Source organism: Metopolophium dirhodum, chromosome 8 (genome assembly GCF_019925205.1).
Source record: "Metopolophium dirhodum isolate CAU chromosome 8, ASM1992520v1, whole genome shotgun sequence".
Lineage (NCBI taxonomy): Eukaryota > Metazoa > Arthropoda > Insecta > Hemiptera > Aphididae > Metopolophium > Metopolophium dirhodum.
Window position 1 is genome coordinate 14,171,566 of NC_083567.1, and position 20,172 is coordinate 14,191,737.

The following is a 20,172-nucleotide window of genomic DNA, read 5'->3' on the forward strand; positions in this document are numbered from 1 at the left end:
TTTTTTTTGAATTTTAATTACATTTACATTTAACTATATTATATATGTACAAACAGTATATTATTATTGTGAAAAATTAAATTCGAGTAAATAAAAAAAATTCTTTTATATTTTTATATTTTCAAACGAATATTTGTATGGTGGTGTGGGGGCAACGCCCTCATGGGTTACTTTTCATGTAATATCAGCTGGTGATGACTAGAGCCTCCCTTCCGATATTTTAGCCCTAGTGTGTGTCAAAGTGGGAAAAAAAATTGTGCGCTGACATCACAACCGGCCACCGATTTTTTTATTCTATCCCATAAGTCAAGGTTGTTACCAGTATAGTTTCAGCCAAAGAGTCGAGTGGCCTTTGCAATTCAAGATCCTTACCTACGTATTCGACATTTTTAACCTAACTATTCTACCTTCAGGCGCCCGGTGCCGATGCCATTTTGTCCTCAAAAATAGACTCTGCGGGAATAACAATACCGCTTTGTAAAATCAACGAAATTTCAAAAATTTTGAATTGCTAGAGGGAAATCTTCTATAGCCCGCATTGATCTCTGTTTTTCAATATTTTATTCTCAAAGTTTATAATATATCTAAAAAAAATATAAGATAAAAAGCATTTTTTTACAAATTTTTTAATACAACTATTTGAAATAAAATACAAAATCAGAGATTGATGCGAGCTGTAGGAAGTCTTCTTCTTTCAGATAAAAAAATAGTCATCAAAATCCGACAATTCCACAAAGCTTGAGAGTTATTCCCGTAAAGTATTTTTTTAGATAAAATACACCCTATCAATTCCCTAAATAGTTATCGGGTAATTAGTGGAAAAGTCTAATAATTGAGGTGGCAACTAAAATATAAAATTTAATTTTCATATTTTATAGAATTGTGGAAAATTTGAAAATTTGAAAAATTGGCACCGGGACCTTTCAGACTTCTTCTTCCCCCTTCTCACACAACTATACAGGTATAGCTACCCTCTTTTCACGCCTCCATAAGATCAGTATTCTGTATATCCACCTCTTCTTCAATCTTCTCACCTCTCTATTCACCTATAAATTTCTTTATTCACTCTCACTATACCCTTATCATACAGTGACCGAACTACCTCAATCCAATCTCTCTTGTTTTCACTACAATATATGCCACTACACAACACTACACTACCTTTAATTAATTAATTTTCTATTCTATCTTCCTTATTGGCCATTACACACCTAACTTAACATTCTCATATCTGCTACACACACTCCAGTAGCCTAGCCTAACCTTACATTTCTTTTTCGTCTTTCCCTTTCATACGTCAAACATTCTGAAATCCTGTTGACTTCTTTCCCCTTATCTTCGCCATACCATATATTTCCTATTCACTCAGTCTCTAGTTACTTACAAATCATCGTACTTGATTATCGGTAAAAATATTTAAATATCATTGAGCGAATTACCTACTCAAAATAATTATTTAAAAAAATATCATACCTGACCAATTTCCTAATTTTTATTACAACTTTATTGATATCTGGCATAGTGTTATACCAGTAGTTACTGTAAAAATAATTTAAAAGTTGCGGGCAATACATCCCCTGATCAATTAATAATACTAAAAATAAACATACTGAAAAATAAGAAAATACATTCACCGTGTCCTAATCGAAATCTGCTATAAAACGTAGTCTTTGAAACTCTGCACCGCTAACTGCTCATTTCCCTCTGCTTAATATGATATATTATTTCCAGACCCCAGTTGGCAAATGTTCAATGACGAATACCATCTCTGTAATAATACGTAGCATTCAGTAAAATGTTCAACAATATACTTATGAGTTATGACCAATGCGTTACAGATATTATATATTATATGTGTAATGTTTAATTTGTATTATACCTATTATAACTATTATGTGTAAGTTTGTATTTTTTAATATTGTATTCAAGGATTTATTAGTTTTATACCCAACCGACTACCGGAAATACATTGTACCTTTTAATGTTTATTCGTTTGTATTTTAATAGTTTATCCACGAATTTATTCTTATTACTAATTTATAATTATAGTAGGTGTATTAATTGTATTTCAATAATTTATAAATAATATGACAATTAATTATATATTAGTTAATAAATTTTGAAACATTGTGTTCAAGAAAATAAAATAAATGTTAGAGACATAATAATAGGTACCTAACGCATTCGTGTATGTAATTACATTTACACTATTTATATAGGTACCTATACCGAGCTATACGACTATACACGGGGTGATCAGGATAGGTAGTATATAGCTATTGTTACAGTGTAGGTACTAGGTACCTACTGAATACACTAATAGTCGGAAATAAGATTTTTAAAAACAAGCTAAATTAATTGAGCGTATAGTTATTTTATGGTTAGCGTTGTTCGTTTATTTTACTTTAATATCATGGATACCCTAGTGGAAGGTATATTTTTTTTTGTTAAGTTTTTAAATAATATATATGTATATAGAAATGTTAAAATATATTATTTTATATTATTAATGGATACGGGAAAAAAGTAGTGGATAGTAGAAATTTGAAATTAGTGTTTTCAATTAGCTTAACTTGTCATCTAAACGTTATTACATAATTTGATTGCGGCAAGTTTCAGCACAATACTTAATACAATATATAGAACCTATTATAATTGTATAATTTTATATTAATATAAACTTTAGAATTAGAGAACAATTATTATAACTCTCAATAAAACCAAATGACAAAAAAAACATACTTTATGTTTTAACTTAATAGTTTAGTTTTATCATTAAGACAAATACCTAAACATTTGTTTAATTAAAAAAAAAATTTATCATAAGACTTCAGAAATTTGTTTACGGACTTTATGGATGCACACTGCAAAAACTAAGTTAAAAAATAAACTAAGCATCCGAAAAAGAAATCATTTTGTCCTGCTAAAAATCCTTTTTGGAACACTGTGCGGCGTTTGTATTATTCGATCTCGCGTATTTTATACATTTCCAGCTCGGGTCTAAAATATGCGTAGTGCGTTACTTGGATAGCACATTTTTCGTGACATTAAATATTTATTTTAAATCTTAAAAGTAAATATTTAAGCCCCGAAAGAATATGAAAACAAATTTACTTTTAATATCGACTCTTTCGACTGAATCCGTGACGTGTGTTCACTGCGATGCCGATGTGAAAATGCTCCAGATACAGAACTAAAACTATTTTGATTTATAAAAAATAAAACCATACGGAACGCAGTATGTTTTTTGTTCTGTTCATGTCTGTTTTGTTAATTGACATTTTAGAATTTTTAATCGACTGTGTCTTCTGCAACGACTTTGAGAATTGCCATAGAATATACATGATAGGTAGATATTATATTACGTCAATATGATGAATCCATAGATATAATATAATACAACTTTTTATGTCAAAGAGTTCCGTGTTAAGGAACAATTTGTTCATTGAAATTTTATATGACAATATAACCAAAATAGTTTACAATTTAATATTTATAATTTAAATTGTAATAATAAAATATATTATTTAAATTATTATTTTCGTTTTCATATTAATTTAACTAGGTATTGATTAAGGTGGTGAATAGATATTAGAAGCACAAGCATATTTTTATAAAAGCATATTGTTTTTTTAATAAATCATTAAATAAAAATGTGATTTCTGGTTTATAGAGTTAACCAAGAGTTAACATAAAGGTATACAGTCAAATGTAGGTACAGTACCGACTTTAATACCTGCAACTAGATTTGTAAAATTCCAAGTCTAACATTTTCTCCCAATACTGCCGAGCACAAAATGTATAATAATGATTTACCTAATATATGTTAAGTTTAATTGTATCGGATGTATTTTAGATTTTAGATTTTGAGCGGATCGATCGAATGACTGTATTGATTTTACAATAATGTGTGTTGTTTAATTTTTTAATTTTTATAATTAGGTATATTTTTTGTGTCGGTGTAATCGATAAGAATTCGTAATAAAGATTCTATTTTCATATATAATATACCAAAGGCACTCAGTATGACGCAATAATTTGTTTATTTTTAGTTTCATTGTAGGTATTTAGTATTTTAATATATAATAATATACAAAATTGTGTTTTCGAATAATAATTTATTGTTTGTATTAGTAGGTACCTACACCATAATAGGGAATTAAAATGTTGTCAACATTTCAATTTGGTAGGTGTGATGCATAAAATATAAATGTTGTACAAATGTATTTTTGCTGTTTTTAGGCTGCTGTTAAGATCAATTTATGAGAATCTTTGCATTACATTGTTAGGATTTTTTTTCGTGAATAATCATTTTATAGAAGTTACTTACATATAGGTACGTCGATCAGAAACTATTTACACTGAATGTTATTAGTTAAAAGCTATTAAAATATCCAGTATTTGTATTTATTTGTTAATAATAATTAAGACATTAATATTAGAAATAATGTTGTTCCTTTCACAAAATTGTTTTTAATGATTCTTAATTTAATTTACATTTATACTTTTGGAATTTATCCCCAAGTGACCACTGAATAATCGTTCAATGATGAATTTAATAGTTATTACAATACTCGGATTATAAATTAGAATAAACTGAAGTTTCCATCTTCTACTACAACATTATTTCATATTTTATTTAATCGATTTTCATTCTGCCATCTTGTTCCGGTGATCTTATACCGTTGCACGTAATATAATACAATTGATACTAGTGATACCCGATTGTTTAATTAAATTATTTACACGATTTCAATCGAAAAAGATTTATGAAGTATATACAACCGCCAATCCCCTCAATTTTAATTTTTGTGGATCGAAGCTCCCTCGCTAAGAGAGTACCTACGTTTTAAGACGATGAGTCTTGATAACAACGAATTTATATTAAAGTGTATGGTTATAATATATAATTTCAAAATATTTAATAGGTACCTATTTCTATAAGAGGGTATAAACTGTACTAAAAAAGGTGTAAGTATGCTAATAAAATATATGAGGTGTATAATGTATATAAAATATAAATATTAATAATATTATATTGTTTTAAATACTTAGCGCAAATCTAAGTTAATACCCGACGTATAGTATATGCAAAAAGGTACGTGTATTAAACTTGGCGTGGAGAAACGAAGACGGGTTTGGACGGTTCGGGCTCGCGTATTTTATACATTGCACTTTTGGGAGTAAACGTATAAATGCTTCTACGTCTCCCAGTTAACAGATTGTCCGTGGCAATAAATATTTAATTTAAGTCTAAAAAGTAAATGTAAAATAGTAGGTAATAATATGAAAACAAACTTACTCGTAAACATCTACTCTTCCGGTGAAACGTAGCTAGAGTGCCGCCATCGCCGAAGAAACAGCTATCTTCATCTATCTTTATCTAATCATCTCACTCCGATGAGCTGAAACTTGAAAGTATCGAAATATTTTATGAAAATAACCTGATCATAATGAAATTTGCGAGTTTGTGTTAAAACTTACATTATAATATGTACGGTTTAACAAACTGTCCGTTTATATTGGTGGCATATTATTTTTTTGTTCACTGAAATCAAAATATACAATATATTATATTTATAATACAATAGTATTTGCTGAAATTATTAGAATTGTTAACCGTCGCCGACGAATTTCGACAATTAACGATTGCCATAGATATTATAAAATATATTATTTACTATGATAAATCCATAAAACTTATATATTATAGTATTATACTCAGTACCTAAACGGTATATTGATAAATCGTATGTTATTTTACAGAAATCTTTATCATCTGCAATGCACCTATTCTGGTTTTCTATTTCAATTATAGTTTGCATGCCAAATTTAACTATACAAACTGGTCCGCAAGTTTATAGACATTCTAATACATTCTCCCACCAGTGCCAATAGACACAGTGTTTGAGAAGTTATATTTTTTTGGTACCTAATTAAAAAACAATAGGAATTATTATAAATTACCTATGTAGGTACTTGTCCAAAACTCTACTACAGGGAAATCATTGGTTTTTATGGTATAGCCTTACGAAGTTCACGATTTTCGGTGTCTTACGCACCCGTACAACGCTTAAAGTTTACCGAGCTTAAGTATAACAAATTAATTTTTTTTTTTAATCTAGGTAAATCAACGTTTTAAAATTGATGATGCAAAAATAATTCTTTTTTGACCTCTCAAAGTATCAACTAGATTCACTTTCCTATCAGAAAAGTTACTGTTGAAGAAAATCCAAGGACTTTTACTATCCTAAAAGGTGATGACAGAAACAAAAATAAAAAATAAAATAAAAAATAAAAATAAAAATATAAAATAAAAAAAAACACACATCATTGTAAAATCAATACATTCATCGCTTCGCTCAGAATCTAAAATTGAAAGAGGGTGTTAGCGCCCGCAGGCAAATGCATTTTAGAAAACCAAAAAAAATGTGGAAAAAAAGTTACTGCAGGAATACACATTACAAAGTACAAACTAAAACGTCCAGAATCTTAAACAGAAAAAAGCTAATAGAAATATATAGTTCATTAAAGAAGGATTATTCATAGGGTACGAAGCTATCAATGTTCAAGTCTATACAAAAAATTCAACTAGTCACATCATGACTAAAAAAAAAATTGAAGGATGGTGTGAGCGCCCGAAGGCAAATGCATTTTAGAAAACAAAAAAAAATTGAAATTAATTATATTGTGTGAATACACATTACAAACTTCAAACTAAAATGTCCAGAATCTTAAACAGAAAAAACTATTAAATATATTTAGATAACCAAAAAATGTGGAAAAAAAGTTACTGCAGGAATACACATTACAAAGTACAAACTAAAACGTCCAGAATCTTAAACAGAAAAAAACTAATAGAAATATATAGTTCATTAAAGAAGGATTATTCATAGGGTACGAAGTTATCAATGTTCAAGTCTATACAAAAAATTCAACTAGTCACATCATGACTAAAAAAAAAATTGAAGGATGGTGTGAGCGCCCGAAGGCAAATGCATTTTAGAAAACAAAAAAAAATTGAAATTAATTATATTGTGTGAATACACATTACAAACTTCAAACTAAAATGTCCAGAATCTTAAACAGAAAAAACTATTAAATATATTTAGATAACCAAAAAATGTGGAAAAAAAGTTACTGCAGGAATACACATTACAAAGTACAAACTAAAATGCCCAGAATCAAAAAGAAAAAAAAAATTAGTTCATTAAAGATGGATTATTCGTATGGCACCAAGTTATCAATATTTAAAAAATTTGGCAAATGTTAAAATCATGAAAAAAAATTGAAGGATGGTGTGGGCGCCCGCAGGCAAATGCATTTTAGAAAACAAATAAAAAAATTAAAAACAAATATTATTGTAGGAATACACATTACAAAATTCAACCTAAAACGTCTAGAATCTTAAAGAGAAAAAACTATTCAAAATATTTAGTTCATTAAAGAAGGATTTTTCATAGGGCACCAGGTTGCCAATGTTTAAAAAATGTATACAATTTCATTACCTAAAGATAAATTCATAAAAAAAAAATTGAAAAGAAGATGTGGGCGCCAGCGGGCAAAAAAAATTTTAGATGGCACTGGCTTGTTTAGTTTAAAATATATGATATAATATAATCTTTATGATCTGTAATATATTCTGGTGTTCGATGAAAAATATTGAAATAAGCTAAAAATACATATTTTTTTGGTTTTGAATATGAAAGCTGTGAGATGATCGATATGAATTTCGTGAGAAATCTAGAGGTACTAGAAAACTGAGACGAGTGTGTCGAATGAAATAAATAAAAAAATTGATTAACACAACAATTGGTTAAAAATTAATTTAATTCAAATAATGAGATGAACCTTATTAGATCATTTAAATTGTCCAGAACAAGCCCCCGGTTGATGGTCGCATGCCAATTTTAACCATATACTAGATCACAAGTTTATAGACATTCTATAATGTATTCTCCTGCCGGTGACACTGTTGGGGAAAATATATTTTTTTAGTAATTAAATTACGATACGAATTATAAATTACGTAGGTACTTGTCCAATACTCGACTACCAGAATTCAATTTAAAGAATGTGATATACCTAGGTAACCTATCGATCGATTCTAAAACAGAAACTTAACCTAGGCACAAATAATATCACAATATAAAATAGTGAAATGTGAAAATTTGAAGAAAATTTCCCTTAGGTATATCCCGTAAAACCCCCCCAAAAAAACGTACGTTTGAGGTGTTCTCTTAAAACCCAAATGTTTAATGCCCGTATCCCGTATGCATAGAAAATGCATGTTTCACATTTACGAAAACTAAAACTATCGTGACGGAACGGAATTACGAAGAACGTATAAGACAAAAATAATCGTCACCAAGTGGTAGGTATCTGCCAAGTGATCTGCTATGTACTTACAAATTATATTAAATAACATTAATCATTATGTATTTTCTTATTTTATTAGGTAGGTATAAAAACCTACCTTCCTACTTATAAAATCATTGCCTAATCATTGATTTCAAATTTTAAAAATTATTCTACTATAACAATAAATTAACAGTTGTAGGCAAAGTATTATAATTTAAGGTATTTTTCATAATTTTTGCACACCTATAACAACTAGGTTTTAAAAATTACTCTACGTCTAGCGGTTATATAAGTTTGTCTGACAATAAATATTTACATTAGGTCTACCGCTTCAACAGAGTAGAAGGACAAAACTTACGTAATTATTTATTCTTCCGGCGAAACGCGTTCCCTTCGAGTGTATATAATATTGTCTATAGTGTCAGAGCTGTGCATCTCCGCCAAGGAAAATGCAGCGCGCGTCTTCATATATCCGATCCAAAAGTTCAGTCTGGAAGTATTGAGATTAATGGCATTTATAAAAATAGCCAATAGGCACCTAGTTCAAATAGTTCAATAACCAGAATGGAACGAAATATGTGAGTACGTATTGAAATCGCTGTTCGTCTCAGACGATTGTCATTTGCCATAGATTATTTATAATTATAACCTCACCGTCCTAATTATAGAAAATATATATAATATGGTCCTAACCGATGGATGATGGATATTTTTACATTGTCTTCAAAAAAACATTTATTTGTTTCTACTAGATGCAAATGCGGAAAATTGAATTCAAACTTATAATGTAGATAACGGTTTTTTTACTTGGTAACCATTCATTTATTACTTGGTTTATTAACAAATTCTAATTGATATAAAAATAGTTTTATTGATCCCAATATTTAAAAATAATGTTTCGAATAAAATAATAAAAAAATTTTAAGAAATACCTATTAATTAATATGTATTACCTTAATAACAAAATAACTAAATAAATTCGTAGCTTAATAAAATGTCCAGAAAAATTAAAAGTCCAATTTAAACGAATATAAAATAGAATTTAGATAGGTGTATAGGTAGTGTATTCGTTATATTTTGAGTTTCATTATAGCACATCAGTCAATCAGATGCTATTTAATATTTTAAAATAAAAAACTTCGACAGTAATTCCATATTGGCAAGTGTTAACTGAAGACCGAAGTTATAGTATCAAACATAATGGGTACGTAAAAAAATAGAAATATAATTTAAAAAAATTACCTTTATTTAATTGTATTTAATTTTTTTTTAATAAGTTTTTATAATATTGACTTCAACCCATATAAATGTTCTTATTTCATTTTTCAATTCGTTGATAATATATGAAACGAATTCTTTGCTTGGAAAGCAATGTTTAGAAAATTCAGAAAATGCAGTTTATATTTAAATCCGTGGCCTAATTATAAATAATAATTTCTGATGCATTGATGCTGAAGAGTGAGGCAGGTGCACAATCAGCCGAACCTGAAATCTAACGTCTTAAACACTTACTATAAACAATTTTTCACACACGCGTCATGGTATGAAAATAAAAAATATTTATAATTCATATTTATACCGATTTTCTACCGATTTATACCGATCTTCTATATTAATAATAATTATAAATATATAGCAATAACAAATCATTTTTGAGTAGCGGCCCACCGCGAAAGTTCCCGCCGGCCCAGTCCGCCCCTGGTTCATATTGTAACCGAAAAATCTAAATAATCTATTATAAACACAATTACTTTTTACAGATATTATAAGTTAAAATTTGGACGAAATTACATATTAAAACCAAAAATAACGATTTTAGTTATTTTGTTGTAATTTAAAAATAGTAAGTATTCGCGGATTTATGAAACTTTTAGAGTATATTATTATAATTTATAGACACGATGACACTTTCAAATGTTATTATTTGGGCAAAAATGACTTTAACCTACTATTGTAGGTGCTAATGTCTAATAGTAAAATAAATTACTTTAATCTCAATATTATTTATTAGTTAACGATGTCTTTGTTCAGAATCGTTTTTCGTTTGTTCGTTTTGTATTTTAATAATTTATACATAGATATATTATTATTACTAATAATTATAGTAGGTGTGTTTGTTTTATTTCATTAATTAATTTAATACTATTCCAATAAATTATATATTAATTAATAATTTTTGAAACGATGTGTTCGAAAAAATAAAAATAAATGTGATTTTAAACAGTGAAAAATGTGTATGAAGTTTTTAAATTGAAATGCAACATTACAAACATGATTGTTTACTGGGACCGCTAGTTATATATATTTAGATATTTTACAGTATAATCTAGTACAGTTATTCTCAATTTTTTTTTGTCAAGAGGCTCCCTAAATTTAATGTAAAACTGTCAGGGCTCACTTAGTCAAAATTATTAATGGTTTTTTTTAGATTAGGTATATACTAAAATTACATGTACTTTTTCACACAGATAAATTATTATAATGTATAGTAAATTAATATTTTAATATACTTTTGAAAAATATTAATAATAGTATTAAAATTTAAGCATTTAAACTTTTTCCATAAACGCTTAAAGTCTAAAGAAAAAGAGCACTGATCTAGGATGACCATATAAATCTATCAACCATTTAGCATATAGATATGTTTCTATCCCCAGGATCTCTGTTAATAATATATAATAATATATAGGTAATAGTAATACTATAAATACTATGAATATATTATAAAATCAATGGTGATAGGTACAACTGAGTAATAAATGCTTATAAAAAGGTATTCAAAATATATGCATTTTGGTAACACATAGGTAATATGAATACTAGTATTAACCTCAATATCAACATATTATGAATTGTATTTAAAATCCATATATTAATTAATAATTAATAATTATTATTTGTTAATTGTAACACTTTGAAAGCATTATGTATGATAATTTAGTGAATTAACTCTCACAGTTTTTATATATTTTTTTTTTAATAGGAAATTTAAAAATGACAATATTTAATAATATTAATAATTGTTTTTGATTAAAAGAAAGTATTTAAATACATGCATATAAATAATTTAGAACATAGAATTAATTATGCAATGAAAAATTTTGAATTTTATTCCGTAAATCATGATATATTTTCAATTTTCTATAGCTTTGGTGAACTAAACTGTTCATTCATCGGCCTCTTTAGGACATACAGCGCTCCCGGTGGTGACGACTGTCTGTAGTAAAATTTTCAATCAAATTTTCAACGAATGGATCATAGCAGGAAAAATGTCTCACTGTCCATGACGTCATTACGCCGTATCGCCGTTTATCATTGTTGATACTACTGTTATGATAAACGGCAATACGGCTTAATGACGTCATGGACAGTGAGACATTTTTCCTGCTATGATCCATTCGTCAATAATTTGGATTAACACATATTACATATATATATTGTTCTGTGGTAATAACCACAATCATTTAGCGAAAAACGTTGGCAACGTTTTTTTATCATCGTTGATAACGGAGACATTTTGGAATTTTTTTAAATTAATTATTTCAACGTTGTTTTTAATTTTAGCCTTGGGTATACCTATAAAAATTTAAAAATATTTTAAAACTAAAAATTAATATAAATATTTTCTTGGTTTTGATGGATTTCGTAAAAATGTAACATTAATGTAACTCTTATAAAAATAAACCTAGAGTTAAAATCTTAATTCGTGCAAAAAACATTTTTGTGACCGTTTTTTGTAATTTCTAAGTTTGATTATACAGAATATTAGGTATATAGGTACCTACTTTTTTTCTCTAAGTCTACTAAATTTAATTTTTTTTACCAGAAACCACCTTTAAAGTTATTGAAGCATTTTATGGCTCCACGCCTCACTGACTCATGAAGCACAATAAAAAAAAATTGTCCCAGGCAACCCTCGGAAGATGTGAAAACATAGGTCTACTTTTCAAAATAAAAAAAATTCTACCAGCACCCCTTTATTTAATAATGAAATCAAACGTACCTCTCTAATCGTTCATTTGTTGTTAGACAAGGTAACGCATTCTCCTCCTACTTCAATATTCATGCAGGAGTCTTTCAAGGGAGTGTCCTGTCCTCAGACCATTTTAAGTTACATATAACACTATGTCACTATATACCTAGATATCTGTTATATAACACTATCATCGCTGATAATATCCTAATCGCTACATATGCTGATGACACAGACATTTTAAGTGACCATAGTAACAACACCATAACAGCCTCTAATCTCCAATCGCATCTTATAAAAATAGAAAACTGGGCATCCAATTGGAAAATCTAAATTAATGTTGAAAAGTTTTTCCACGTTCCTTTTACCAAAGAAAAAAAATACCTATATCCTGTCCTTCACTTCGACGGAATGACAATACCATGGTATTGCAATCGAAACCCAAATTAAATATCTGGGCCTGATCCTAGATAAACGTCTCCCCTGGGGCCCTCACTTAAAAGCAACAAGGATAAAACTCAACAGTAGATTACACCTCCTCCGTTCTATATTTAAATCGAATCTTTCCCTCAACAATAAAAAGATCATTTATAAGTCAATGTTAAGATTTAAGACCCATCTGGGCTTACGGAATACAGATCTCCATTTAATAGATTCTGCACCATGGTATGTTTCTAACAACTCACTCCACAACGACCTGAAAATTGAAACCGTTACCACAGTCGCATCCAAACACTACAAAAAATTCCACTCTATTTAGCCACCCACACCAACCCCCTTATGGCCAATCAAGACAGAGCAAACCCACTTAATAATCCCACCCATCGGTTAAAAAGACGTTGGTGCAGGGATTTACTGAACCCCTGACCCCAAGGACGCATTAGGGTTCTGTCACTGGACAGCATCCCTCCTCATACTAAATCATTTTGTAAATATTTTCCGTAATTATCCTATTTGCTTATTGTACATATGTTACAGATTGTAAATTTCTATTTTAAATAAAAGAACACTAAGAGATAACTTTTAATAGAATAAAATATTTACATAATAGGTAGGTACGCTATGTAAATATGTACACGCATATATATAAGTGACAAACAAATTGAACTAAAAATAGAACTTTAGATATAACTGTCATAAAAAATCGCTTCCCATTTTAATAATATAATAGGTATGAGCGTTACGCGAAAAAGATAAAGCTCGAAAATTTTCACTGTCCAAGCGGAAAGATCTGAACGTCGTATAAGATGTTTTCACGACAAAAATTGGTGTTGATTAAATAATATTAAGTGGATCTACGGGTCAGTAAACTAGGCTGGAACTACCCCTTATAAGTTATACCGATAGATGTTGTTAAATAATAATTGTACATCAATGCACTAATTTAATTTAGTAGATTTAGGGTTTGCTCCAACTTATCCCTAGGAAAAACTTATACTATAGCTCGAAGTTAATGCTTATAATGCTCCAACTAGGTATAATAAATCTCGATTATATAGTCTTTCAATCAATACTTAACTAAGATATTACATTATTACTGGTAGTAGGTACCAATCATATCAATACCTATAGTACCTACTTATCAAACCAGCAACCACTTACTTTGCCAGGGACCTGAAAAACACTGACCCACACCCAATGTTACGTAATGGTAATAATCAATAATGTAGGTAATTTGTATTTCGTTTCACGCCACTGGTAAAATCAATAAACTCACCCCATTGCTCAGATTATAAAAGCATATTATTTTTAAAATGATGATTTCTTTAAGAAGTTTATATTAAGTATTATTATGGAGTGTTTCAATTCTAATTGATAATTAATGAACATGCATATCGATGATGTGTTATGTGTATGACATGAATTATATTGAAATCAAACTATTGCCAGATCTAAAATCATTCAATAATCAATATTACGTTGGACTGTTTAAGTCTATATAGTCAGTCGACAGTAAACCATTTTACTAATCATTACACGCAAACACCCGCACAGCACTTCCGTCTTCCACATAAATATAAAATACATAACAGGTAGCATTTTACCATTGATTAAATATTCAGTATATTCAACCAGTTAAATAGCATAGATAATAATATAGTACTATATTACAAGTATATTATCGGCTGTATGGCCTGTATGTAAACTGCGGCAAAATTAACCTTTTTCTAAAACTTGATATGTAAACTGCGGCAAAAAAAATTTTACATTATACAATCTGCGACAAAACCGATAAGATACATTATACAAACTGCGGCAACTTATTTTATATACCTATACTATATTATAGTGCCTAAATCATATAAACCTACCCATGTGTACGTTTATCATTTAATTAATTATGTGATGTTGCGTCTTGCGTAGAAATTGGTAAGGTAAATCCAAATGTATTTTTAAATTTTAACGAAGCATATCGGTGATATTGGTTCCTTTACAATTTTAAATTCAAATTTAAATATGAATCAAAAATAAGTGGTAATAAAACGTAGGAATGCGCTAATAAAACATGTAAGGCCAAATTGGTCTTCAACAAGGAAAAAACTCTAAAATACAAGATAAATCAGTTTTGGATCAGTTTAGTAATAATAATATTTTTCAATTTTAAAATTGTTTTTTTTTTTATTTTTACGCCTAATACTCTATGAGTTTCTAGAGACTTCTATATGGAGTATACCTACTATTATAGGCAATGTTCATGTTACAAGATAGCGTACAAACTACAAACGTTATCGATCATGAAGTTAGGCCACCGATAAAATACGTATTATACCTAATTGAACGATAAACGTATAATGGGCAAATGTAAACTGGGCCCGCGGTTACCTTTTTTGTAGTAAACTCGGCCCGGAAATTTTAAGTAGTGAAATAGGTCGATTGTAAACTCGGCCCAGACATTTTAGGTAATAAAATAGGTAGATTGTAAACTCGGCCGGAAAATTTAAGATAATAAAAAAGGTCCGGTTGTAAACTCGGCCCGATAATTTTGATCAATAATATATAATTATCACGACATAATTTTATCTGCAAATAATAAATAACGTACTTATCTATATCTTATCGTGAACAATATTTTGTTCGAATGCTAAAATATATTTAAACATTGAGACAAATAACTTCATTTTCGTATTGGACTTTTGAAACGACGTTTCACTAGTGTTTAGTGTTTACACAACCGTCACGATGGCAAGCATAGTTGAGTCCCAACGTGGAAAACCGCTATTTTTCCGCCTGATGTGTGGGCCTGTGCATTAGTTGATACGCATTTAACAACCAATGCATGTGAATCATTTCATGCACATTTTAATGCAAGTTTCAATTCAACTCACCCCAATATATATTCTGTCATAGCCTAAATGCACCATTTCAGTTTCAAAACACAAAAACCAAAAAAAAAAAGAATTATTGGAAAAAACACTTACAAAATATAAAAATAAGGAAATATCGGTGACTGAATACGTCAAACATATGGCTTTTCACTTCAAAAAATAAATTTATATTATAACCTATTATTAGTTATTATATTTTTACACATTTTACATTATTACATTTTACTTATATTTTTTTACAACATATGAAACATATTACTTAAATTTTTACACATGCAATTTTACATTTATATAACGCATTGCATACTATGAATAATAATATGAAAATGAAAATAATTTTTGGAGGATAATGAGAATCACCTCCTCGTGGTGTCCTCTGGGTAATGCTAGATGGTTCTCAAAAATATTATAAGTACATACGTATAATATTTTTATTCGGGCCGAGTTTACACGTCAATCGTTTTTACCTGAAAAAAATCCGGGCCGAGTTTACATGTCAATCGTTTTTACCTGTAAAAACCTCGGGCCGAGTTTACACCTAAATAATTTTTACCTGAAAAAAACTGGGGCCGAGTTTACAATAGACCTTTTGAATATTTTTTTTCCCCGGGCCGAGTTTACAATCGTATAATATATAGCCATATAGCCATATAGGTTATCGTATCGATATGTATTATATAGGTAGTATATATGTTACAGTTAAAACCCGAAATCCGTCGAAACTAGTTTTAACTAGTCAAAACTAGTTTCCACAAATCCCTTTAGTCATTTCTGGTTTTAACTAGTTAAAACTAGAATTTACTAAGACCTATAAAATATATTGGTGAAAACTAGAATTATCTAGTTAAAATCCTTAATTTTTATATTGATAGGTTAAACTAGTTTTAACTAGGGAAAAGTAGAAATATAAGTACACATTAGAATAATTATTATAGGAATTTATTATATTATTTATTTTGACAGGACAAACTATTGTGGCATTTAGAATTGCATAGTATTTTATTTTTTCTACATAAACAGCGATTTGTTCCGCAGGACGTTTTACATGTGCATCTTACAAAGCCTTGCCCCGACCCCGTCGATGCTTTTGTTGCGGCTGCACGGAGGGAAATATGATTGTTTGGAACTTGATTCTCTGTGATGAATTTTTCTTCGCATGTTATAAATTCAGATCTGAAACAATTTTTACTGATTAGTAACTATTTACTAATTATATTTTATTTGGTGTATGAAAATGTGATAATGGACGTACCTACAATAAAGTTTTTCTAGAATTCCATCCTTACTTCCGATTCTGTATAGATCGTGCTCTGTTTTTTCTAACACCACTCCGATGAGATTAGGATGATCTGTTTTGCCTTTGTCAACATCTGGAATGCGGATTACTACGTTGACACCAACATCAACGGCGGGAAATTTTTTTTCTGATCGAGTCATCATTCGGGCTGCCTGTTTTTCCAAATTTTCATGAGCTTCTTTTCTAATTGCACCTATAAAAGAGGTATCTGAAACATATCAAAGAAATAAACCGTGTTTATGTATTTATTAGATTTGTTGGTTACAGTATGAGCTATTTATACTTAACTATGAAAGTTGATTTTTTTTACAATTTTTCTAACTGAAAAATAATTTAAAAGTTATCGAAAAATGTTTATGGTTTTTAAATTATAAAATATGTAAATAAAAAATGCATTTTAACCGCAATATAATGTCGATAAATAAATGTCTAAAATATTAATGTCTAAAAAAATAATAAAAATGTTTACCTGCAGCTTCCTGCTCAATCTTATTTTCACTTCCAGTTTCAGTACATATAAGATTTTCCAGTTCATCCTCGACGTTTATAGTAGCAATCAAATCATTGGGGAGGTTAGAGGTTACGAGCCCCACTCTTGGATCAACCCCAAACATTGCTTTATAGGGCGTCATATTTATCCCGGCGTGGTGTGCTCTATTTTTCATAAATTGTACGAACTTTAATCCGATAGACCAATTAGTGGATTTATTGTCTGTCATCCAAGAAGCGAGCATTCGTTCCACGTCTTGGTTGGCTCGCTCTACGGAGCCTTGGCTTTGTGAATGCCTAGGTTTCCCGTGCACGATTTTTAACTCTGGCCATAGCCCTGTCAGCTCTGTAATCACACTGTTAACAAATTCTCTCCCATTGTCTGAATGAAGAAGAACCGGAGCACCAAATGTTAAAAAAATGTCTAATAAATGGCTTGCAACTTCTTCTGCACGCTTGGTCTGCAAGGGGCGGAGCAGAACGAATTTTGTCAGATGATCTTGATAATTAAGTATAAACTTAAACTGTGCATCAGGTTGTGACTGCATGTCTATCAAATCTATTTGACATCTACTATTTAATTCAGTGTGCAAAATTGGTTTCGAAACGAGTCCTTTCTTTCCTAGTTTTTTCTTTTTCTGGCACGTTTCACAGAGAGACAAAAAAATATTTATCATGTCAGTGGTAATGTTGGCGTACTTTCTTGAAGTTTCAACCTTCAGACGATCTCTCCCTCCATGCCCTACAGCGATATGTGACAAATCAATGACATCAAAAATGTCTTCCATCGGCAAATAATATTTGACTGGCTCTCCGCGGGTTACCAGCTTTTTTGTATCGCCAAATTCCAAAACATTGAATCGCTTGATCCTTCTATATTGAGCAGAGGTTTTTTTAGTGGCTGATATCGCATCCTCAACCTCTTTTAGAAGCGAATCATAAGCATCTTTAATAATGATATTATAATGATTGTCTTTTTTTCCTTCCACCGATTCCATAAGCTTCTTAAAAAACCGTTCTCGGGTACTCATTTCTCTTTCAGTTTCCAACATGATACCAAAGTATACAGTGACGTTAGGACAATTTTCAAAACCGGCGAATGTCAACAAGAGCGAAAAAACAACTTAGAACGGGCAATTCACGACAAAAACACGTAGGTACAACGACTACGACGAACACAATCGCACTGGCGAAACACAGCCGACGATATAAGCTGACCTTCAGATCAATATCGTATTATTATTAATATTATTGTAGGTATAATCTGTCGAAGTTATATCGTATCTAAGTGTTGGACGACTAGTTATCTTAATTGATTTGATAGTCGACCGGTCAAACAATTATCGAGCAATATTTATAGATCGTCTGTGGTCGCGTGAGTTTTATGTAGTACGAGTTTAAATACAATATAATATTATTCTATACTAAATAAATAATATAATAAATTCCTATAATAATTATTCTAATGTGTACTTATATTTCTACTTTTCCCTAGTTAAAACTAGTTTAACCTATCAATATAAAAATTAAGGATTTTAACTAGATAATTCTAGTTTTCACCAATATATTTTATAGGTCTTAGTAAATTCTAGTTTTAACTAGTTAAAACCAGAAATGACTAAAGGGATTTGTGGAAACTAGTTTTGACTAGTTAAAACTAGTTTCGACGGATTTCGGGTTTTAACTGTAACATATATAAAAGGAATCCCGGAAAAAAAATCCGATTTAATTTTTTTCGGAAAAAAAGTCCGACAAGAAAATTATTATACGGAAAAAAGTCCGGTTTGATTTATTGTTTCATAAAAAATATTTAAACTTATTTAATTAATTCAAAATTAATAATATGTATGATTGGTATAATCTAATATAATTTAAAACTATAAAGAATTAAAATTTCACGTCGTTATACAATCTACAGAAATAGAAGGTATTAATAGGTAGATAGAAAAAATATACTAGAATATATGATAGAAAAATCGTGTACATTAAAAGGCAATAAAGATAGCACAATTAATCTGTATTATAAGATAAAATATGAATGGAAGTTAATTTCTAAAATGCGTTACAAGAATTAGGTGAAGGGATTCCAACACCAAAAAAACGTACCGGTGAACGTTTAAAAAAACTAAAATTTAGTACGTCGTACGTGTTAAGGCGCGTACAGACTGTGCGGTATTTAAAAAGTTTGTTCAGCTACTAATTAATTAAAAAATAAGTACTGATGCCGGGCGGCTTTCCTTTGCTGTAGACCGCCTACTAGACCGAACGGACATTTTTCCGCGGAAAATGTATTTATGTATTCATACTCACGCTGCTCCGTCTGGACGCACCTCAAGACGGAGCAACACATGCGGGTGCGATGTCCTCTTATGACATTATTTTCCTTACATCTTGATTATAATTTAAAAATAAAGTTAATAGTTGTGTTCATAGCCTTATTATGGTTGCTGTTGCCGCCTCGCCCAATTTCACTCAGTTAATATTATATTTTTTTTTATACTTTGTTATAACAACCTAAATTTATATTATTATATGAGACTATGAGAGCATAAAATTAGCTTTATTAATTGAAATTCGAAAGTGATCTTACCTCCACATAATTGTTATGATAATAAAAAGAATTTTGCTAGTCACATACATTACAGGAAAACTATTAATTTTTTAATTTGTTACACAACTTTCAAATTAAAGTATACAGTATAAATAAATTGTTTACAATTAATAGT

General features: G+C 29.5%; 1 protein-coding gene across 1 annotated transcript; it reads right to left on the reverse strand.

Moving 5' to 3' along the window:
• Positions 1-16,372: 16,372 nt before the first annotated feature.
• LOC132950542 (KRAB-A domain-containing protein 2-like) lies at positions 16,373-19,141 on the reverse strand. Its single transcript, XM_061022047.1, has 3 exons — positions 17,427-19,141; positions 16,913-17,165; positions 16,373-16,833 (listed from the first exon to the last, which is right to left on the reverse strand). Exons 1-3 carry the CDS (start codon positions 18,496-18,498, stop codon positions 16,608-16,610), a joined length of 1,551 nt encoding a protein of 516 aa, XP_060878030.1. The 5' UTR covers positions 18,499-19,141; the 3' UTR covers positions 16,373-16,607.
• Between the last annotated feature and the right edge of the window lie 1,031 nt (positions 19,142-20,172).

Excerpts from the sequence above, each read along its gene's own strand:
- LOC132950542 (XM_061022047.1), bottom strand. The coding sequence starts at position 18,498 with ATGTTGGAAACTGAAAGAGAAATGAGTACCCGAGAACGGTTTTTTAAG. Across the intron at positions 17,166-17,426 it reads GATTGAGCAGGAAGCTGCAG|ATACCTCTTTTATAGGTGCA; the intron begins GTAAACATTTTT and ends GATATGTTTCAG. Across the intron at positions 16,834-16,912 it reads CTAGAAAAACTTTATTGTAG|ATCTGAATTTATAACATGCG; the intron begins GTACGTCCATTA and ends AAATTGTTTCAG.